A 23272-nucleotide genomic window follows, 5' to 3' on the forward strand; every position below is an offset into this window, starting at 1 on the left:
TGTATGGAAACAGCCAAATTTTTCCATGAGAAATTAGGATTAGAAGACAACTTCAATGCTTCGTCTGGCTGGTAGACTAGATTAATTATATTTTGGCAACACTACATAGTACTAACTACTAACGGCCACTTATCTGCTTAACCATAAGCGTTTTTCTTAATAAATAATGAGTATTAAAATTATAAAACAAACATTTGTGTTGTAAATATGATATTTCTAGTGGTTTTACCCGGCTTCGTTCGGTATTTGTAATATAAACCGCTTAAACATGACTAATCTAATAGTAAACATTTTATTAAATTTATTTGAATAGTTTTATTTTCTATAAATTAATTTGAAAACTCGTTTGTTTTTTTTTATCAAATTGACTTTCACGAACAAACAAACACATATACTGCCTCTTTCAAAATTATCTTCGAATCGCAAAAAGAAATCGAATAAGTCTCTTTCGAAATTATATATTAGATATTCGAAACTAAGTCAAAATTTAATGATTCGGATTGTCCGTGTTTTTCAATTATCCATGCCCTTCCTCCCCAACATTAGCCCGGATAATCGAGAGTGTACTGTATTTGAAATTGAATTCGTTTCTTTTTGCAGCACATTTTATTGTCTAATTTGTAAAAGTGTGTTATTCCTGATCACATACACTGCTATAATTTCACCGTTCACCGTTCAATTGTATAGCATTTTGTTTTTGCAAATTCTTATGCATATTCCTTAAATTCATTGATAAATAAATTTATGGATTGGTCATATATGAATTATTTTCATAAAACGTGAGTATAATCATATTATTTATGTTTATTTAATCGTCTTATTTTCTATTTAATATTTGTTCCATTAAAAAACTTTTTTACATTACATTTTGTAATAATTTTTTTTATCTCTTTGGAAAAGGTATTTAACCCCTGACCACATGCACTGCTATAAATATAGGCGCCACCGAAAGTATACATACGGGCGTTTTAGTGTCGCGACTCATTCGCTCGCCAGAGTTCGTCCCGTTCGGGCGTCTGTTTAGCTCTCACTCTCGTGCCACCAACACTTCACTGATTCAAGATGACTGGTCGCGGAAAGGGAGGAAAGGGGTTGGGAAAAGGGGGCGCTAAGCGTCACAGGAAGGTGTTGCGAGACAACATCCAGGGCATCACCAAACCTGCCATCAGACGTCTCGCTCGTCGTGGAGGAGTCAAGCGTATCTCGGGTCTGATCTACGAGGAGACCAGAGGCGTCCTCAAGGTGTTCCTGGAAAACGTGATCAGGGATGCCGTCACCTACACCGAGCACGCCAAGCGCAAGACCGTCACTGCCATGGACGTAGTCTACGCTCTCAAGAGACAAGGACGCACCCTTTACGGATTCGGCGGTTAGACGAACTCATTTATTGACATCGACACCAACAAAAAGGCCCTTTTCAGGGCCACCAAACCATTTACAAAGTTTTCGGTTCTAAACTTTCATCTGAGCTGCATATATATTTGACATTTGTATAGCAAATACATAATTACGCTTAATAGAATTTATTATTTCAACTACTACCATGTGGGCAATGTTTGTTTCACCTTCGTTTACCTCAGTGAACGAACTTTTCAGGAGCATCAAACTTCAATAAACGTATCGGTTTCGTTTGAAATCACATGTAAATCATGTTAAAGACTCACGCTCTCAGTAGCATTTCGTGATCTGCAATGATGAAATGGAATTTGTCCATGCTATATGTATATACATTTACTAAGGGCATTAGTTTGTTTCGCAAACTTTTATTTTTCATATTAACTACAATAAAAAGGATTCAAATATGCTATATATGTGCGACATTAACACGTCAACAGTATTACAATAATTTAGGTGTGACTTCTCGAATGTGAAATTACGAATTACGGTGGGTCCGGTTTTTCGCCAATTCTCGTTATGTGAACTCTACGTTTCTAATTATTATTGCATATGTATTTTATTAATTTCAATTGAACATTTTGTTATGTATGCCTAGTACCAAGCCGACGAGACGTATAGAAACGGAATTGATGGTGACAGAAGAAATGTGAAATCCATACAAGTAATGGCAACAATTGCAGTGGTTTATTATTCAGTTGAATCATCGTGCTGACCACAATATATAAATTAGTCAGGTAGAAAAAAAATACAGTACTTGTTTAGCAAAAAAAAGGTAGAATTGTGAGAAGCGATCATGAAACTACTTAAAAATAACGCACTAAGCTGAGTAGGCATTATTATTTTTAAATATCAGGTATGAAAAAATAAAGTACAATAACAAAAAATCGTTTGCAAGCTAAAAAAAACAAGGAAGTTGGGACTGCTAATCGTTATATTACACTAAGTGCAGTAAAAAAATATCAATATGCAAATGATGAAATTGTTCATTTTAAGCCAAATTTTTGTCTTGTAAAGTATATTGGTGGCCCTGAAAAGGGCCTTTTGATGTTCGTCAACGCTAGGACGTTGGCGTCTACTTGGAGCTGGTGTATTTGGTGACGGCTTTGGTGCCTTCAGAGACAGCGTGCTTGGCCAATTCTCCCGGAAGCAGGAGACGGACTGCGGTCTGGATTTCCCGAGAAGTGATGGTGGAGCGTTTGTTGTAGTGGGCGAGACGAGAAGCCTCGGCTGCGATGCGCTCGAATATGTCGTTGACGAAGCTGTTCATGATGCTCATCGCCTTCGACGAGATGCCGGTGTCGGGGTGCACCTGCTTCAACACCTTGTAGATGTAGATGGCGTAGCTCTCCTTCCTCCTGCGCTTGTTCTTCTTCTTTCCATCCCCCTTGGAGATGTTCTTCTGGGCTTTGCCCCCAGATTTCTTGGCGGCCTTTCCACTAGTCTTGGGCGGCATCGTGTATCACACTGATCCAAAGGGACGCTGTCGATACGAGAGAACGCTTCAGAATGAGCTTCAAACCCTTCTTCTTCTTCTTTGTGGCTGCGTTTTAACGATAGTTTATAGGGTAGTGACACTCCCTTAACCTATCTATCGAACGAGTTGTATGGGATCGGACTCTCGGTGATGTTTGTGGTGCGGGCTGGCGGCTGCTCGCTTGTGGAGTGTTTGTCGATCTGGAACACTAAGCAAAATTAGTGCAACATCTGTGGGATACTGTCGGGGTTAGTGTGTTAGTGGGTGGTTAACGGGTATGGACCGTTTGGAGGTGGTTGAGTCTGGTTAGTTAAATGGATGCTAATTTTAGCCTATACCCATCTTCAGAATGTCGATGGGCCTTTGGTTAATTATTATTTTAGTCTTGCTGAGGGAATTTATTAAGGGATTGTCTACCTTGCCGAGAGACTTGAAGTAGTTTACGGCAAGTTTGTGTACGTGTTTGTCAAGGTAGTCAATGTTTAGGTCATTGTGAATTATAGTGTTTCTTGTGTACCAGTCGTAGTTGCCCGCGGCACGCAAGAATTTGTTTTGTACTGTCTGCGGTCTGAGTATGGATCTGTTGGAGATGGTAGTGTGAGCCCACACGGGGCTCGCGTACGTGATTTGTGGGCGGATGATGGATTTATACAGCAAGCACTTGTTTTTAAGCGAGAGTTTGCTGTTTGGTTTGCATAGTGGGTAAAGCTTTGACGCAACTGCCCTAGCTCTACGCACCGCGTTAGTGATGTGGGGTTTCCAGGTTAATTTGCGGTCGATTATTACCCCCAGGTAGCGAGTAGACGTGGTCCAGTTGACTGGTTGGTCGTTTATAATTACTGGCTTGGCTGGTTTGCACCGATATTTACGTCTGGAGAAGAATATTGCCTGACTTTTGTCCGGGTTGATTTTCATCAGCCATTTATCGTACCACGCTACCAGTTGGTCCGAGTACTTCTGGAGGGCGAGCGAGACACCCTTGGGGCTGACGGAGCTCGCTAAGATGGCAGTGTCATCGGCATACTGTGCGATGTTTGTGTACCTATGTGTAGGAGTGGGTATGTCGTGTGTGTACAGGTTGAATAGCGTGGGGCCGAGGATGGAGCCTTGGGGTACCCCAGCGGAGATGCCTCGCTGGGTTGATATGTGGTCCTTGAGTTTGACCTGAAATTTCCTTTCCCTTAGGAAGGATGCGATAGATCGTATTGAGTGGGGAGTGATGTTGGCAGCAATCATTTTGTAAAGGAGGCCAGAGTGCCAAACTTTATCGAAGGCGAGCTTCAAACTGCAAAATTTCCCTTGTGGTTACTTCGCCCCTCCGCGTCGACGGCAGATGTGTCTGTTTTGCGCAAACGCGTGTACGTTGCGGTCGTGTTGATAAATACAGGCGGATCCGAATTTTTGTCATTCGCTCGCCGTCTCTCGCACCGTGCGCAAGTCCGCACCGTGCTCGTTTTCATTCCGTCGCTACACACAACTCCAACTCGTCATGTCCGGCCGTGGAAAAGGAGGCAAGGTGAAGGGAAAGGCAAAGTCGCGCTCCAGCCGAGCTGGTCTGCAGTTCCCCGTGGGCAGGATCCATCGTCTGCTGAGGAAAGGCAATTACGCGGAGCGCGTGGGAGCCGGAGCCCCCGTCTACTTGGCCGCCGTCATGGAATATTTGGCCGCTGAAGTCCTCGAGTTGGCCGGAAACGCCGCTCGCGACAACAAGAAGACCAGAATCATCCCCCGCCATCTCCAACTGGCCATCCGCAACGACGAGGAGTTGAACAAATTGCTCTCCGGAGTGACAATCGCTCAAGGAGGCGTTCTGCCCAACATCCAAGCTGTCTTGCTGCCCAAGAAGACCGAAAAGAAAGCATAAAAGACAAACGAGTCTGTTTTCCCACAATCAAAAACGGCCCTTTTCAGGGCCACCAATATTTTTGAGCGTCTGTTCGGTCATGACAATATTTCCACTACTGCAATTAAAAAAAAAAAAAATTGTATTTAATTCGAAATAGATGAGGATATTTGTTAAAATCGTCACATTATAACGTAATGTAAAACTAGTCAATCCAATCAAAATTATACGTATATATACCTTATAAGATCACATTCCTTTTGCCCGTTCATTATGGATATCATTTTTAATAAAAGATAAAAAAAATTACCACTTACACGAAAACCATGTGAAATGCAAAAGTGTAAAAAATGGTGCTGAACGAGTTACATAATTCGTTACAGGAACCATACAACTGGTATCAAATTTTAAAATCCCAATACTTCGATCTTGATTACAGCCATTTTTTTATTATAATTCATTCCAGCCGGTTCAAAAATTGCATAGATGGTATTAGTTAGAATCATTTTCACAATAAGAGACTCAACACTTAGAGGGATATGAATACCACTCTTCAGATAATTTAGAAAATATAAAATGTAATTTAGAACCTTTTGATATACTGGCATATCGCAGTTTATCCGTCGAAGTGTTGATGTTGTTTTATTTTAAATTACACGTTTTTTCCGATTGTGTCTCTCCTATTTTTATTTACAAGGCTCTTTTTTTAAATTATCATGATTTGTAATACTTTCATCTTAGTTTTAAATTACATATAAATATGTTGATGTATTTAAAATAAAGAAAAAATAGCCGCTATTAAGCGAAAGCATTTCAAGTGGAATCAAAGTTGTAAATAAAGATCCACCAATTTTTTTTTTTTTTTTTTTTTAAGATTTTCTTTAATTAATAGTACGTGCTAACTATTAGTCTCCAATAATGTTGAACTAAAATCCACTAATAAATTTATATTTAATAATCTCTTAACCAAATCACGAATTTGAATGAGACATACGTACGTACATATGAAATGCACGTATTCGGACGTTATTGCCTGTTTCATAGCTGATTTCAATGCGTGAAATTCATACACATACAACTCTGCATGTGAATGTACATACTGATTTTTTCATTACAATTTCATACGTCGACAATCAACTTTACTGAAATCGCTTCGAGTCGATCCCTACCCTGCCAAAAACATACGCATTATACATATGTAGGTACCGAGGCGGTGAAGGATCTAGTTGAAAATAATATTTGTAAAATCATGAGAAATAAATCCGAATTATATTTGTGGTGGCCCTGAAAAGGGCCGTTTTGTTTTGATAGTAAGTCAGTAGATATTTAGGCGCGTTCTCCGCGGATACGTCTGGCCAATTGGATGTCTTTGGGCATGATGGTGACGCGCTTGGCGTGGATTGCGCACAAGTTGGTATCTTCAAAGAGACCGACGAGGTAAGCCTCGCTAGCTTCCTGGAGAGCCATAACAGCAGAGCTCTGGAAACGCAGGTCGGTTTTGAAATCTTGGGCGATTTCACGAACCAGGCGCTGGAAAGGCAGTTTGCGGATGAGGAGTTCAGTGCTCTTCTGGTAGCGACGGATCTCTCGGAGCGCGACAGTTCCGGGCCGATAACGATGGGGCTTCTTCACTCCTCCGGTGGCGGGCGCACTCTTGCGAGCGGCTTTCGTGGCCAGTTGTTTGCGGGGAGCCTTTCCTCCGGTGGACTTGCGGGCAGTCTGCTTGGTGCGAGCCATCGTCAATTGCGTTGAAGAGCGTCTTGTCCGAGCGAAGGACGAACGTCGAATGCGGTCTCGGACGCTTTGCACATATATTTATAGCTTGTGCGAGTGCAGCGATTGGTCAGTTTTGGCGGCAAACGCTACCACCTGGTGCGTTTTTACAGTATCTCTCAAACTGAGAAGTCACATTATGCAGAATTTATTTTTCATTCAATAATAAAATATATTTATATTTTAACAATATGAACAAAATACAGCATCTGCTTAGATATTAAATTATACGTTTTATGTCCTAGATGTTTCAATTAAACTTTTTTTTTTTCCGATTTGTATTAACTCTTTGAATGCTGAGCAACGCCAATCGGCGTTTTTACAATAAGTCCATCAGCTCGAAACACGCCGATAGGCTTTGTTTTTTTAGCTAAAAGCCTTTCCAGGCAGTATTGAACATGGGTCGTGTAATCGGTGTCAATGTTTATAAATACCGGTTTAGACCGGAATTTCTCAATTTATATCCATAGCAGAATTTCTCGATGGAAATCCCTAACTGTCGAGTATTTTAGATTGTGGTTTGGCATTTAGATTGTGAGCATTACATTTTAACAACAATAAAGAAGATGGAACTAGTTTTGGAAAAATACATTAATTAATAGACTTCTTTTGTTTATTTTATATTGTTGCAAGATATGTATATTAGAGAGTCTAAACACACCTTTACAAAACTCGAAATACTCGGCGATAGTTATTTTGAGTGGCGATTTAGGGTTTTTATACCTGCTTTCTATTGGATTTCTAAATAACTCTAGTTGGAAATGATTTCAACAGAAAAGACGTCAGCACTCAATGAGTTAAACGTGCCTATTACGATTATTGTTCACTAATATTTATTGTTGATAAAACCGCGAAAAAGGGTAAAATTTGAAAACTATCGGAAGAGTGTAGGATATATTTATCTATGTAAATAGCTAAAATTATATAAATAAATAATATACATATCTTGTCAAACCAATGAGCGAAGTGAAATATACAAGAGGTTTATAATAACAAAATCTACATATGTTTGTAAATAATAAATAAATAAGTTGAAAACGTTGGGAAACACTGATATTCACATCGTGTTTGAAAACTAGTGAAATCCCGATTGATTTTTTATTATATCTTATAATTTTGATTAATCACGTATAAAGTGTAATAAATATTACTATTCCCTGTCGCAAGTTTCTTTTAAGAAAATCACCGTATGCATTTATTGGGAAAATTGGTGATAATGAGAGACTGCCACCGAAAGTATAAATACGGGCGTTTTAGTGTCGAGACTCATCGAAGCCCTAGCCGACAGTCTCCAGGACCAATTCTCTCTCTCAAACTTCAACCTGCAAAGTGACTTTTGCCAAATGGTTGAAAGCTCCGTCAACAGCTACCTCGAAAACCCAGCCCCAGTACCCATTGTCGCCACTTCGCCGCTTGAAGTCCTAAACATCATCAAAACTATCGCCGCCAAAAAGGCCCCTGGCCCTGACGGAATTTCCAACAAAGCTCTAAAAGAACTCCCTCAAAAAGCCATCGCTGCACTCACGGCAATACTAAATGCCACCAACAGAATCTGCTACTTTCCGAGTCAATGGAAACTCGCCAATGTCATTCTCATAAGAAAACCCTACTCGAACCCCTCCCTCGCAACAAGTTACCGACCCATCAGCTTGCTATCCTCACTGAGTAAGATCCTGGAACGGATCTTAATCTCAAATCTCAACAGCGAAATCGCAAATATTGACCTTCTTCCCAAAACACAATTTGGCTTCAGACCCCAACACTCTGCCGTTCACCAGATTCACAGAGTTGTTGAAACCGTTATAGACGGTTTCGACCACAGCATGTCTACTGGAGCAATCTTCCTAGACATTTCCAAAGCCTTCGATAAAGTCTGGCACTCTGGCCTCCTTTACAAAATGATTGCCGCCAACATCACCCCCCACTCAATACGTTCTATCGCATCCTTCCTAAGAGAAAGGAGATTTCAGGTCAAACTCAAGGACCGCATATCAACTCAGCGAGGCATCTCCGCTGGGGTACCCCAAGGCTCCATCCTCGGCCCCACGCTATTCAACCTTTACACACACGACATACCCACTCCTACACATTGGTACACAAACATCGCACAGTACGCCGACGACACGGCCATCTTAGCGAGCTCCGTCGGCCCCAAGGGAGTCTCGCTCGCCCTCCAGAAGTACTCGGACCAACTGGTAGCGTGGTACGATAAATGGCTGATGAAAATCAACCCGGATAAAAGTCAGGCAATATTCTTCTCCAGACGTAAAAAACGGTGCAAACCAGCCAAGCCAGTCATTATAAACGACAAACCAGTCAACTGGACCACGTCTACCCGCTACCTGGGGGTAATAATCGACCGCAAATTAACCTGGAGACCCCACATCACTAACGCGGTGCGTAAAGCTAGGGCAGTTGCGTCAAAGCTTTACCCACTATGCAAACCAAACAGCAAGCTCTCGCTTAAAAACAAGTGCTTGCTGTATAAATCCATCATCCGCCCACAAATCACGTACGCGAGCCCCGTGTGGGCTCACACTACCATCTCCAACAGATCCATACTCAGACTACAGACAATTCAAAACAAATTCTTGCGTGCCACGGGCAACTACGACTGGTACACAAGAAACACTATAATTCACAATGACCTAAGCATTGACTACCTCGACAAACACGTACACAAACTTGCCGTGAACTACTTCAAGTCTCTCGGCAAAATAGACAATCCCCTGATCAATTCCCTCAGTGTGACCAAACTCACGTCCAACCAAAGACCCATCGACATTCTGAAGATGGGTATAGGCTAAAATAGCACCCAATTTAATTAACCAGACTCAACCACCTCCAAACGGTCCATACCCGTTAACCACCCACTAACACACTAACCCCGACAGTATCCCACAGATGTTGCACTAATTTTGCTTAGTGTTCCAGATCGACAAACACCCCACAAGCGAGCAGCCGCCAGCCCGCACCACAAACATCACCGAGAGTCCGATCCCATACAACACGTTCGATGGATAGGTTAAGGGAGTGGCACTCCCTATAAACTATCGTTAAAACGCAGCCACAACTACTCGAGACTCATTCGCTCGCCAGAGTTCGCCCCGTTCGGACGTCTGTCTAGCTCTCACTCTCGTTCCACCAACACTTCACTGATTCAAGATGACTGGTCGTGGAAAGGGAGGAAAGGGGTTGGGAAAAGGGGGCGCTAAGCGTCACAGGAAGGTGTTGCGAGACAACATCCAGGGCATCACCAAACCTGCCATCAGACGTCTCGCTCGTCGTGGAGGAGTCAAGCGTATCTCGGGTCTGATCTACGAGGAGACCAGAGGCGTCCTCAAGGTGTTCCTGGAAAACGTGATCAGGGATGCCGTCACCTACACCGAGCACGCCAAGCGCAAGACCGTCACTGCCATGGACGTGGTCTACGCTCTCAAGAGACAAGGACGCACCCTCTACGGATTCGGCGGTTAAACAAACAAATCAATTTCCATCGACAACAAAAACAAAGGCCCTTTTCAGGGCCACCACACCATTTACAAAGTTTTCGGTTATAGACTTTCATCTGAGCTATATATTTGATATGATTATAATGACGTTGACTGTTTACTTAGTGGTGGACGAACAACTTCTCAGTTTCATTTTAGCATATGTAACGTACGCCGCGGATTAAGCGAATAGAATCCCAGAGACTGTGACCGTTCAAAGATTAACTGTAACGGATTAACTAAATGCATACCGTGCGACTGGTATAAGTGGGTTTTAAGGATTAGCGACAAGCTAAGTGCATGAAGCAATGATTGCACTTCTCATACCGTGGGAATACATATCCGAATACGTGACTATACAGTAGGTAAACAGATTAGACGTCCTGAGAGATCTACCCCTTATAAGGCGGTACGTAAGCGATCTCAGGGCAGCCCCGTGTGGGCTCACACTACCATCTCCAACAGATCCATACTCAGACTACAGACAGTACAAAACAAATTCTTGCGTGCCGCGGGCAACTACGACTGGTACACAAGAAACACTATAACTCACAACGACCTAAACATTGACTACCTTGACAAACACGTACACAAACTTGCCGTAAACTACTTCAAGTCTCTCGGCAAGGTAGACAATCCCTTAATAAATTCCCTCAGCAAGACTAAACTAATAATTAACCAAAGGCCCATCGACATTCTGAAGATGGGTATAGGCTTAAATAGCACCCAATTTAATTAACCAGACTCAACCACCTCCAAACGGTCCATACCCGTTAACCACCCACTAACACACTAACCCCGACAGTATCCCACAGATGTTGCACTAATTTTGCTTAGTGTTCCAGATCGACAAACACTCCACAAGCGAGCAGCAGCCAGCCCGCACCACAAACATCACCGAGAGTCCGATCCCATACAACACGTTCGATAGATAGGTTAAGGGAGTGTCACTTCCCTATAAACTATCGATAAAACGCAGCCACAAAATAATCTCAGGGCATTCTGGACTGAACACTGGCAATACGTGTATCTATCTCCTGAATCATCAATAAATGCTGTGAAACGACTGTTGGCCTTTTACTTGGATCCTCCACCCACCCCTACGCAACACATATTTTTTCATTATGTACTTAAACGCAGAAAAATGTAATGATAGAGGGCTCTTATGAATAAATAATTGTCAGTATTACGTGGAAATACAATTTTAGTATATAAGTCAATCTTAAAGCCAGTCTGGACATATGGCATCCAACTATGGGGAACGAGTAGTAATTCTAACGTGGAAATCATACGATTCCAAAATAAAGCTCTTAGAATGATATCAAATGCCCCATGGTTTGCGAGAAACATTGAAATTCAAAAACATGTATCTTTACGATTAATTAAAACTGAAATAAATATTTATATAAGGAACTACAAGCGAAAACTCGAAACTAGAGGTAGGACCGGAAACGTGCCGTTTATTGTTCAATTGTTGTAAATTCTTTTACAATACATTTACAACATTTGAACCATATTTATTGGCTGTACTCGAAACCCACTCAAACGAGCTGACAAAAGCTTTTATAAAGTCTAGTGCAAAAGACACTAGACTAAAGCGCCGCAGATGCTCGAATAATTGATAAAAAGCTGGCAATTATTGGATTGCCAAATCTTCTAAAATAAAATTGACCAGTGATAAATTTTCCTTATGACCGACGGGTCGATTGCAAATATTTATAATAAAAATAATATATTACGCGGTACGTCTATAAATACGCAACAACGCTCGGAATACAATCGGATCAATTTACTTACGTATAAATGTATCCCATGTTGTTTATTGTTTGTATTGTGAAAAATTTACCGATGTTTGCCCATCTTGCGAGTAATATATACAAACAGAGAAATTTTTATCAAATACGACGGATGCTAAAATTATTTAGAATTGTCTGAGGACAATCGTTACTTAACAACAATTTGACGCCGAAAGCCACTTCTATTAATATAACATATTTCTGCTTATATGTGCTTCGCATCTGTTTATATTCTAAAATTGCCCTGATACTTAGCGAATTATTCGATGAAGTTTCGTGTATTTAATGTTATGTCACACGAAAAGATTGAAGAATGTATGTACATAGGTGGGTTGAGAAATTAACCGATAGTAAAAATGTTGAATTTTCCTTGTCTTCTTGGATCTAATTCCTTCATTGAACGAATATTTACATTAGTAAATAGCATGTTGACCATTTATTAACCCTTTGAATGCCACGCTAAAAATTTCGTCAACATTTCCAACTAGAATTATTTAGAAATCCAACAGAAAGCAGGTATTAATATTGTAGCTAATCCACAAACAAACCCTAGATCTCTACCTTAGACACGTACCGTTGAAGATTTCGAGTTTTGTAAAGATGTGTTTAGACTCTAATGTATCAACAATATAAAATAAACAAAAGAAGTCTATTAATGAATGTATTTTTCCAAAACTAGTTCATTCCTCATTGTTTTTAAAATGAAATGCTCACAATCTAAAATTCTCAACAGATAAGGATTTCCATTAAGAAATTCTGCTATTGTTATAAATTCAGAAATTCTGGTGTAAAATTGTCTTTATGAACATTAATTAACATGGATTACACGGCCCATGTTGAATGCATTTTTTTCATTGCTACCTGGAAAGGCTTAACGGATAATATGTAGAGTACGAATAAGTTCAAAATTAAATAACACAGTAATTCATTACAAAGTATGTTTTTGAAAATTATGGAAGATACGTGATTGAAGATATTGAAGATAGATTAGGGACACTCGGACTAATTTTAAACATTTAAAATCTGCACGCCATTTGAATCATTCCTGTTTTAAAATATAAGTAAGGTCAAATCGATGTGACTGATCGGAAATTATTTAAAGAATCTTCTGAATTTTCAATAATAATATTTTAGTCTATAATATATAAGCACTAAGAATTAATAAATGATATTTTTAGATGAAGGAAAAGATTAAAGGCGTCATTCATAATAGTGATCGTTCTGTGTGTTACGATTGGTTGTTTCAATATCATCTAATTCATTTATTAACATACTAATGTATTAAAGATGACTTTTAAATAATTGTTAAAATGTTTAAGAATAATATTCAACATTGATTATAGATGTAAACTATTAAAATACATTAATATTTCATTTTTAACGACGCTCCACGTGACGTTGCGTACTCATTCTTAAATTGAATTTGTCATTGCTCGTGTGCTAACGTGAATTATATAAAGAATTTTAATATTTTTAGATGATATAATCCTAATTTACGATTTCTGTTTTAAATATATCGATTCATTTAAATACTTTTTTAGAAAATTGGCAATTTTGGGACCAAGCGAAGCAGAAATGAGAACGATTTGATGAATAAACTGAACAGGGCGAACGCGTAAGTTCGGCGAGCTCCGTCGAGCGCTCAATGCCTCGATCGTGCAACGACGAAATTCACTCGCGTCTCAGCTCGACACGCTCGCTCTCAAACCGTTCTCTTCAATCCTCGAATCGTGAAGTACTAAGATGGCAGACACCGCATCTCCAGTCGCGGCCTCTCCCGCCCCGGTGACTCCGGCCAAGAAGTCCAAAACCGCAGCCGTCAAGAAGCCGCAGAAGAAGCCCACTCATCCCAAGACCTCGGAAATGGTCAACAACGCTATCTTGGGTCTCAAGGAAAGGGGTGGATCCTCACTCCAGGCCATCAAGAAGTTCATTTCGGCCAACTACAAGGTGGACGCCGACAAGCTGGCTCCTTTCATCAGAAAGTACCTGAAGGGCGCGGTCGACTCTGGCGCTCTGGTTCGCACCAAAGGCAAAGGCGCTGCTGGAAGTTTCAAACTGGAGGCCAAAGCGAAGGGCGCCCCCGCCGCTAAGAAGACCAAAGCCGCCCCCAAGAAAGTCGCAGCCGCCGCTAAGAGCCCCGCCAAGGCAGCCGGACGCGTGCAGAAGCGCAAACCCGCCGCAGCTAAGAAAACTACAGCCGCAGCAGCCAAGCCCAAGAAAGCCGCTGCCAAGAAAACGACTGCCGCCGCTTCTCCGGCTAAGAAGGCCGCCAAGTCTAAAACCCCCACCAAGGCCAAGACCACCACGAAGCCCCCGACAAAGAAGCCCAAAGCGCCCAAACCCAAGAAGGCCGGAGTCGCCGCCAAGAGCAAGGCCATCAAGAGGACGGCCGCTAAGAAGTAATCTCGCAGCATTACTACGACCATCGCCTATTGACGTAAAACTCAATTTAAAAAGCCCTTTTCAGGGCTACCAAACTCTTTTACATAAAGTTGGTTAATATTTTGTCATAATCAAAAAGCAACGTTTTTTTGGAATTTATCCGTGGTATAATCGCAAACTTTCATTTTCCATTTCAAAGGATTTAAAAGGTCTTTATTATTAGTCACCAGTAATTCAGGTGTAACTTCTCGAATATGGAATCGCCAATTGCGGTGGGCCTGGTTTTTCGTTAAATGAACTCCGTTTCTAATTTTCGATTAATTATTATTACAGCCACATGCACATGTATTTTATTAATTTCAATTAAACATTTTTTTTTTCATATATGCCTAGTCGACGAGACCTACAAAAAAGGAATTGATGTTTCGCAGGGAACCCCTGAAATTGAAGTAAAAAATGCTCATGTCGGAAGAGATGTGAAAATAATCGCGGCGGTTTATTATATCGTGTTGATCACAATATATAATTAGGTGGCAAACTGAAAAAAAAGCGTTGTAAATCTAAAAAAAGGTAGAATTATGAGAAGCGGTTATAAAACTACTTAAAAAAGAAAGATAAAAAAACGCATTAGGACTGAGCAGGTACGAAAAAATATAGCATAACAAAAAAAGTAGGTAGTTGGGACCGATCTTAGAATAAAAGGATGATTACTCAAATAAAGTGCAGTAAAAAATTACCAACATGCAAATAATGAAATTGTTCATTTTAAACCAAATTTTTATTTGTAAAGAGTATTGGTGGCCCTGAAAAGGGCCTTTTGATGTTCTTCAACGTTAGAACGTTGACGTCTACTTGGAGCTGGTGTACTTGGTGACGGCTTTGGTGCCTTCAGAGACGGCGTGCTTGGCCAACTCTCCTGGAAGCAGGAGACGGACTGCGGTCTGGATTTCCCGAGAAGTGATGGTGGAGCGTTTGTTGTAGTGGGCGAGACGAGAAGCCTCGGCTGCGATGCGCTCGAATATGTCGTTGACGAAGCTGTTCATGATGCTCATCGCCTTCGACGAGATGCCGGTGTCGGGGTGCACCTGCTTCAACACCTTGTAGATGTAGATGGCGTAGCTCTCCTTCCTCCTGCGCTTGTTCTTCTTCTTTCCATCCCCCTTGGAGATATTCTTCTGGGCTTTGCCTCCAGATTTCTTCGCGGCTTTTCCACTCCCCTTGGGTGGCATCGTGTATCGCAGTGATCCAAAGGGACGCTGTCGATACGAGAGAACGCTTCAGAATGAGCTTCAAACTGCAAAATTTCCCTTGTCGTTACTTCGCCCCTCCGCGTCGACGGCAGATGTGTCTGTTTGCGCAACTGCATGAACGTCATGGTCGTGTTCATAAATACAGGTCGAAACAAATTTTTGTCATTCGCTCGCCGTCTCTCGCACCGTGCGCTAGTCCGCACCGTGCTCGCATTCACTCCGTCGCTACACACAACTCCAACTCGTCATGTCCGGCCGTGGAAAAGGAGGCAAGGTGAAGGGAAAGGCAAAGTCGCGCTCCAGCCGAGCTGGTCTGCAGTTCCCCGTGGGCAGGATCCATCGTCTGCTGAGGAAAGGCAATTACGCGGAGCGCGTGGGAGCCGGAGCCCCCGTCTACTTGGCCGCCGTCATGGAATATTTGGCCGCTGAAGTCCTCGAGTTGGCCGGAAACGCCGCTCGCGACAACAAGAAGACCAGAATTATCCCTCGCCATCTCCAACTGGCCATCCGCAACGACGAGGAGTTGAACAAATTGCTCTCCGGAGTGACCATCGCTCAAGGAGGCGTGCTGCCCAACATCCAAGCCGTCTTGTTGCCCAAGAAGACTGAAAAGAAAGCATAAACACATCATCCTACGACGAAAAAGACGCCCAGCGTCTGGATTGTCGAGCCGATTAATTCATCTTCCGATTTACAAAAGGCCCTTTTCAGGGCCACCACCTGCTATATTTTCGGTTGTACTAGACGTACATGCATTTTTTTTTAGAATTTACATTGACATTAAAATAAGAATTTTCACGAAATAAATATTAAAATTAAGAAAGTCGGTGCCTGAATGTTAGATGTATTGCACGTGTAATCTGTAAAGCTGTTCAGAATTATGAAGGTCTGTCGTAAGCGGCCAATTCTGAATGCTACTTCTCTTTCTAGCTAATGTGCGTTGCGGACATTGCAATAGGGGACGTTACCCCTACGTGTTTCCTTGAATAAAAGCCCTTTTGAAAAATGTACACTAGTGTTGTATGACTGCGTTTTAAATGGATTTCCACAGATCTGTACTTTAGATATTCTTCTGTCCGGTCCACATATTATAAATTATAAGTTATAATATGCGGAAAGAATCCAAATGAACTCTAGTGCAGGGGTAGCGAACCTTTTTGCGGTCGCGTGCCAATATTTCTGAAAATTTATTTGCTAAATGTCGGGTCAAGTTTACAGTGAAACTTTTGTAAAAAAAACAGTAAAAAATAGAATTAAAATACAGAGAGGAATATAAAAAAATAGAAAATAATTATTTATCAATGAGATCTTTGTTGCTGTAAAGAAAAATAATGGTTTCAAAAAGAAAGCATTATTTTTAATTTTTTAATTATCTTTCTAGAATATATGTTCATGCCCAACTACATATGTAGATTCGTCAGTTAATGAATTTCTGAAACCTGATGTAACGTGGGGTGAAGTGGGTGGCTTTGACTGAACAGGGAAAGACCAGCAGAGATGGGAGTCTAAAGGAAACGACAGTTCTCAGAGAAAGCTGTGGTCCGACTCGACTTCCGAAGGAAAGGGCGCTTCTTTTATAGCTGAGAAAGTAGCGGTACTTTCTCCCACTCCCCAGCATCCGAGGGCGGGGGTAGTTTCCCCCCCACTCCTTCGGCTGCGGGGGCGTACGTTACACTGCCCTCTCCTTCAGGATCGGTCGTCTCGAGCGATTTATTAATGTACAAAAGCATATACAAACAAATACAAGGAAATACAATAAATAAACAAATACAAGGAAATACAATACGGGGTTTTAATTTTAGATCGGATCCGGTGTTGCGAGGTATCGCGCTAATCTGTTGACGTGCACCACCAGATACCGGGAGTTCCCTGTTTCCCGGCGGATCCGATAGACCACGTCGCTGATCCTCTTAATAATCCGGAACGGACCTTCCCAAGGGGGCTGGAGTTTAAGGGTGCGACCGGGCTTCTTGGCTGGGTTGTGCAACCAAACGCGATCGCCCTCTTCGTATCGTGGTTCCCAGATCCTCCCGTCGTAAGCCGCTTTCATTCTTTTATGCGTCTTCTGGAGGTGTTTCCGAGCGAATTTGTGCGTTTCCGCCATCCCTTCTATGAGATTTTGGACGTATTTGTGGGCTGATTGCTCGGGTATACTGTCCGGGGGTCCGCCGTAAATAAGTTGGGGCGGAAGGCGCATTTCCCTGCCGAACATCATCAGGGCTGGCGACTCTCCTGTCGCGTCGTGTGGGGTTGAGCGGTAAGCCATGAGGAACGGGGACAGCATCGTGTCCCAGTCTCGTTCTGCCTCCTCGTCGTAGTAGGACAGGAATTTCCGGAGGTATCCAAGTAGAGTGCGGTTTAACCTCTCGATCATCCCGTCCGACTGAGGGTGGTAAGGGGTCGTCCGAGTTTTGCAGATGCCCAATTTATCCAGCGTTTCGGCAAAGACTCGGGCTTCAAAATTACGGCCTTGATCGGAGTGCAGTTCTCGAGGTGTGCCCAGTTTGGCGAAGACATGGGTTACTAGGGCTTCCGCTACCGTTTCCGCCTCTTGGTCCGGTAAGGGAATGGCTTCTGGCCACTTTGTGAAGTAATCAGCGGCCACTAGCACGTAACGGTTCCCCCTATTGGTAACCGGTAGTGGTCCCAATATGTCGATCGCCATTCGGTCCATCGGTGCCCCTGACACGTATTGCCGCATGGCCGCCCTGTTCCTCGTATGTGGTCCGTTTTGCGCTGCACACCTGGGGCATTTTTCGCACCATTTTATAACGTCGGGGCGGCATGTTGGCCAGTAGTATCGGCGGCGGACATTCTTTAGCGTTTTATTGACGCCGAAGTGTCCGCCAGTCGGGGAACTGTGCATCTCCCATAGGATTTCATTTGTGTGGCTCTCGGGAATGACCAATTGCAGGATCTGACGCTCGCCGTTTGGGCTTTCCCATCGCCGGAAGAGCTGACCCTGGTCGACAGTTAGTGCGTCCCACTGGGCCCATAGAATCCGAACTTCGGGTTCTTCTGCCGAAACTTCTTCCCACAGTGGTCGTCTCCCGGACTCTTTCCAGGCGATGAAGCGTGAGATTGTGGAGTCGGTGGCCTGAAGACTTTGTGGGTTCCCTAGAGTGACGAGTTTAGCTTCGGGTGCTATTTGCTCACTCTCTATTTTCGCGCATTTCGGGCAGTCTGGGTCACATGGACGTCTAGAGAGGGCGTCGGCGTTGCCGTGTTTCTTCCCTGCTCGATGCTGTACGTCCATGTGGTACTGTCCCAGTCGTTGCAACCAGCGGGCCCATTGACCTTCAGGTTTTCTGAAGCTGCGGAGCCACGTCAGTGCGGCGTGATCGGTTCGGAGTGTGAAGGGGCTTCCGTACAGGTAGTGGTGGAAGTGCTCTACTGCGTCGACGATGGCGAGCAGCTCTTTCCGGGTGACGCAGTAGTTCCGTTCCGGTACCTTCAAGGTGCGACTATAGTACCCGATCACCTTCTCCTCGCCGTCTTGAACTTGGGAGAGCACGGCTCCGATGGCATGTTGACTGGCATCCGCGTCCAGAATATAGATTCCCTCGGGTCGGGGGAATGCCATTGTTTCCGCATTTGTCAGAGCGTTTTTGAGGGCATTGAAGGCATGCTCGCAGTCTTGGTCCCACGTGAAGACTGTTTTCTCCTCCGTGAGACGATGCAGTGGTTTCGCCGTTTGCGCAAACCCTTGCACAAACCTCCGGTAATAGGTGCAGAGGCCTAAGAAGCTGCGGAGTTGTGCCTTCGATTTGGGGGTGGGCCACTCTCTCACGGCTTTTGTCTTCTCTGGATCCGTGCAGACGCCGTGGGAGCTGATTTTATGGCCAAGGAAGCAGACCTCATTCCTAAACAGCTGGCACTTCCGCGTATTTACTTTGAGTCCGACCGCAAGTAGGCGTTTGAGGACCGTCTGGATGTGTTCCAAGTGGGCCTCCGGGGTCGGACTAAATATTATGATGTCGTCGAGGTATACCAAGGTTGATCCGGTCAGGTCGCCGAGAATGTCTTCCATTAGCCGGGAGAATGTGGCAGGCGCGTTGCAGAGGCCGAAAGGCATAACACGGAATTGGAACAGACCAAATTCAGTGGTAAAGGCGGTTTTTGGTCGGTCTTTCTCTTCGACTGGGACTTGCCAAAAACCACTCTGCAGGTCCAACGTCGAGAAGAATTTGGCGCCCGCGAGTCTGTCTAGGACGTCGTCCATTCGTGGCATCGGGAACGAGTCTTTCGTTGTCACGGCGTTTAACCGACGATAGTCAACGCAGAGGCGCAACTCGCCGGTCTTTTTCGTGACCAATACGATGGGGGAGGCCCAGGGACCGGCTGCTGGTTCGATTATTTGTCTTGTCAACAAGTCGTTGATGAGGGACCGTACCTCTGTCTTCTTGTGCAGCGGTATTCTGCGAGGGGCCTGTTTGATGGGGGCGGCGTCGCCGCTATTTATTCGATGGCTCCCTTTATGGACTTGGCTTAAGTCCCGTTCGCTTTGGGCGAAGGCTTGTCGATGCTGGAGGAGGGAGTTGACGATCGTCGACCGTTTTCCAGGTGGTAGGTCGATGATAGCAGCGTCCAGTTGGCGGGGCAGGTCGTCTTGTCGCTTTCCGTTCAGTTCGTGTCTTTTTATTTCCTGACACGAATGGACTGAACTTACTGGTCGATGGGGCGCAATGTCGTTCCGGAAAGTGACCCTTGTCATGGTTCCTCCCAGTTCGACGATCGTATTGAGGTGGCGCAGGAGATCCATCCCCATGATGACCTCTGAGGAGAAATCAGTGACGGCAAATTTCCATCTCGCTTGTGTGCCTTTAATTGCCAACGTAGTCTCGGCCCATACGTAGATCGCTACGTGTCGACCGTCTGCGACTCGTATTCTTTCCCTTTTGTCGTTCACCCTTTTTCTATGTTCGCGGGGAATTTTGGCGAACAGTTTGCTGGAGATAACGGAGACGCTTGCCCCGGTATCCAACAGTACCCTACATGGTACTCCTCCGATCTCGCCTTCGGTGTCTAATACGAAAGGTGAGTCGCCGACGCTCCCTAACACTGGGACGGGCTTTTCTTCGTCTTCGATGATCAGTCCTGCCCGTGTGGAACTGACCATTATTCTTTTCCCGACTGGGATCGCACCTCTTCCTCGTCGGAGGCGTTCTCGACTGCCCGTACCTTCGGACAGTTCCGCCCGCGACATTGTGGGCTTCCGCAGTTTCGGCAGTTCCTTTGCCCTTGCCAGGGCGGTCTGTTGCCGTTACGGCCCTCCGCTTGCCAGGGAGGTCTGTGACCGTTACGGCCCTCTGCTTGCCAGGGAGGTCTGCTGGCGTTTCGAGCTGCGGTATTGAAGTGAGGCTGGTGGTCTTGGGCTGGTCTGTTGGCCGCCCCCCTCCCTTGACTCCTCAGCCGTTTCGCATCCCTCGCGTGTTTTGCGAGCCGTAACAGCTCCTGCAGTGGGGTCTTCGGATCTGCGGTGAAGACGGCAGCGCGGATATCCTCGTCGTGAAACGACAATATGAGGAGTATCTTGTCTAGGACGTCCAACGGGATAGGCTCTGGAAAGGCCTCCATCCTTTTTCGACGGATGTCCGCGAACCGAGCTTCTATGTCGTCGTTGTTGCGGATCGACGGGGAAATTAGGTCACGGAATGCGTCGTACGGGTGTGGCGAAGATTTGAAACGCTTCACCAGCCTCTCCCTCAGCTCCTCGTACGCTTCGTACGCTTCTTTCGGTACTTCGTCGATGAGGAATATTCTCGCTTGACCTCGTAGAGCGAGAATGAGTGAGTTTGCCGTCGGTTCGCAGCGTAGGGCTCGTGACACGATTTCAAATTCGCGGATGAATCGTTCTACGTCGCCCGTTCCGTCGAAAACAGGAAGCTCGGTCGGTTGCTTGTGGATGGTGCTTCCTAGCATGGGGTCGGTGACAGGTCGTGGAGTAGCGTCGTTTCTGCATACTGATGACGAGGGACTCAGTGTGCTCGCCGGAACCGCTGGGACCCTCGTTGAAGGGCTTGCCGGAATCGCTGGCGTGCGTGTTGTGGTGTCCCTCTCGAGAAGCGCGACGAGTCGCGCCATCTGCTCCTCCAGACGTTCCACACGTGATGGTTCGTCCAACTGGTGAGGAGATGCCTGTCTCCTTTTTGGGGGCATCTTTGCGTGGTGTATTCCTTTTGCGGCTCAGGTCAAACACTTCTGACACCAGTGTAACGTGGGGTGAAGTGGGTGGCTTTGACTGAACAGGGAAAGACCAGCAGAGATGGGAGTCTAAAGGAAACGACAGTTCTCAGAGAAAGCTGTGGTCCGACTCGACTTCCGAAGGAAAGGGCGCTTCTTTTATAGCTGAGAAAGTAGCGGTACTTTCTCCCACTCCCCAGCATCCGAGGGCGGGGGTAGTTTCCCCCCCACTCCTTCGGCTGCGGGGGCGTACGTTACACTGACTTTTTGAGTTATTTTCGAAAAATAATAACACAATATTTTGAACACCGTTAGTCCTATCGAACTGAAAAAGTATCGGTAACTGAAATTCTTATCGATACAACGGAATTTTTAAGTCGACCGGAAATGGTACCTCCCCTTTTAGGTGTGTCCTCTTATTTTTTAAGTTTTTGAATTCAATTATCTCCCAAACCGCTAACCGAATCAAAAGCTTTTAAATTGATAATTTCATTGATAATAATATCAGATTTTGAATTCAAGGTGAGCTTAATTTGAAGATTGTCTCTTTCCAGTATTGTTTACAACATACAAAAAACCCCACATCTTTGAATATTCGTTTAACTGTTCGAATTTAAGATATTTTTTTAGGATCATAATTGCACGTAAACAGTTAGAATCTTCAAGCGATATATTGAAGCTGAAAATAGTGTAAACGATCTTTGGAGAATATCGAAAAAAGTTTGCAATGTTACTATAGATTTCGCAACGTCGCATAGCACAAGATTTAAATTGTGGCTGCCACAGGGAAACGTTAATTGTAAACAAAAGGGAATGCGCCTTCACCCAATGAATAGAATTTTCCGAGTACAAATGCTTGAGTTTAGAAAGTAGAGGCACCTTTGGCGCTCTAATTTTAAATTTTATAGTGCTTTTATCGCATCAAGCGGCGCCCTAACTTATTTGGCGCCCTCGGGCATCGCCCGACCCAGCCCCCCCCCTAAAACCGGCACTGAACGTGGGGGTGAAGTGGGTGGGTTTGACTGCACAAGAAAAGACCAGCAGAGATGGGAGTCCAAAGGAAACAACAGTCCTCAAAGAAAGCTGTGTTCCAACTCGACTTCAGCTATTATTGGGCGGGCTATTTTAGATAGGTTGTGGTTATTTGGAGGTACTATATCTGCGACAGGAGCAAAGCCTTCTGCGCATGCTTATTATCCGATTATAATTTCTTACATTTAATGTATGCTAGACTTGTTTAATCAATCGTTCATTATACACGAGGCAAATAAATTTCGATTTATATAATTTAGCTAATTTGCGGCTTGTACTTGTATGTAGGCAGTGCCAGTTTTAGGGGGGGGGGGCTGGGTCGGGCGGCGCCCGAGGGCGCCGAACGATGCGCTAAGGGCGCTTTAAAATTTAAAATTAGAGCGCCAAAAGCCATTCAAAATTTTAGATTAAAGCGCCAAAGGCGAAAGTTCTTTCTAAGGGTGTTTAGAAAAAAATGCCCGAGGACGCCATCGGGTGTAAGGCCGGCACTGTATGTAGGTATTAAGGTCTGTTCATACCTAGTCAGCACGTACCGACTTCGGCAGGTATCCGGCCGTACGAAAAGTATTCTTTGGTATATTTTGTATGGGTATATTCATACCAACCGTCACGTTTACGCCACGGCAGGCTTACAGCTGTACCCGACA

At 44.2% G+C, this 23272-nt stretch overlaps 8 protein-coding genes across 8 annotated transcripts; 5 read left to right on the top strand and 3 right to left on the bottom strand.

Moving 5' to 3' along the window:
* The first annotated feature begins 1055 nt into the window (after nt 1–1055).
* LOC143909459 (histone H4) lies at nt 1056–1374 on the top strand. Its single transcript, XM_077427452.1, has one exon. It carries the CDS (start codon nt 1063–1065, stop codon nt 1372–1374), a length of 312 nt encoding a protein of 103 aa, XP_077283578.1. The 5' UTR covers nt 1056–1062.
* Nucleotides 1375–2067: 693 nt separating this feature from the next.
* Nucleotides 2068–2900, bottom strand: LOC143909456 (histone H2B-like). Its single transcript, XM_077427449.1, has one exon. The coding sequence runs from the start codon at nt 2849–2851 to the stop codon at nt 2471–2473; it is 381 nt and encodes a 126-aa protein (XP_077283575.1). The 5' UTR covers nt 2852–2900; the 3' UTR covers nt 2068–2470.
* Nucleotides 2901–4348: 1448 nt separating this feature from the next.
* On the top strand, nt 4349–4736 carry LOC143909457 (histone H2A-like). Its single transcript, XM_077427450.1, has one exon. It carries the CDS (start codon nt 4362–4364, stop codon nt 4734–4736), a length of 375 nt encoding a protein of 124 aa, XP_077283576.1. The 5' UTR covers nt 4349–4361.
* A 1276-nt stretch (nt 4737–6012) lies between these two features.
* On the bottom strand, nt 6013–6482 carry LOC143909455 (histone H3). The gene has a single exon (XM_077427447.1). It carries the CDS (start codon nt 6450–6452, stop codon nt 6042–6044), a length of 411 nt encoding a protein of 136 aa, XP_077283573.1. The 5' UTR covers nt 6453–6482; the 3' UTR covers nt 6013–6041.
* Nucleotides 6483–9646: 3164 nt separating this feature from the next.
* Nucleotides 9647–9974, top strand: LOC143909458 (histone H4). Its single transcript, XM_077427451.1, has one exon. The coding sequence runs from the start codon at nt 9654–9656 to the stop codon at nt 9963–9965; it is 312 nt and encodes a 103-aa protein (XP_077283577.1). The 5' UTR covers nt 9647–9653; the 3' UTR covers nt 9966–9974.
* Nucleotides 9975–13518: 3544 nt separating this feature from the next.
* On the top strand, nt 13519–14181 carry LOC143909454 (histone H1-like). Its single transcript, XM_077427446.1, has one exon. It carries the CDS (start codon nt 13519–13521, stop codon nt 14179–14181), a length of 663 nt encoding a protein of 220 aa, XP_077283572.1.
* A 797-nt stretch (nt 14182–14978) lies between these two features.
* LOC143909464 (histone H2B-like) lies at nt 14979–15389 on the bottom strand. The gene has a single exon (XM_077427457.1). It carries the CDS (start codon nt 15387–15389, stop codon nt 15009–15011), a length of 381 nt encoding a protein of 126 aa, XP_077283583.1. The 3' UTR covers nt 14979–15008.
* A 255-nt stretch (nt 15390–15644) lies between these two features.
* On the top strand, nt 15645–16063 carry LOC143909028 (histone H2A-like). The gene has a single exon (XM_077426918.1). It carries the CDS (start codon nt 15658–15660, stop codon nt 16030–16032), a length of 375 nt encoding a protein of 124 aa, XP_077283044.1. The 5' UTR covers nt 15645–15657; the 3' UTR covers nt 16033–16063.
* Nucleotides 16064–23272: the final 7209 nt, after the last annotated feature.

The sequence above is a fragment of the Arctopsyche grandis genome, chromosome 3 (genome assembly GCF_051622035.1).
Source record: "Arctopsyche grandis isolate Sample6627 chromosome 3, ASM5162203v2, whole genome shotgun sequence".
NCBI lineage: Eukaryota > Metazoa > Arthropoda > Insecta > Trichoptera > Hydropsychidae > Arctopsyche > Arctopsyche grandis.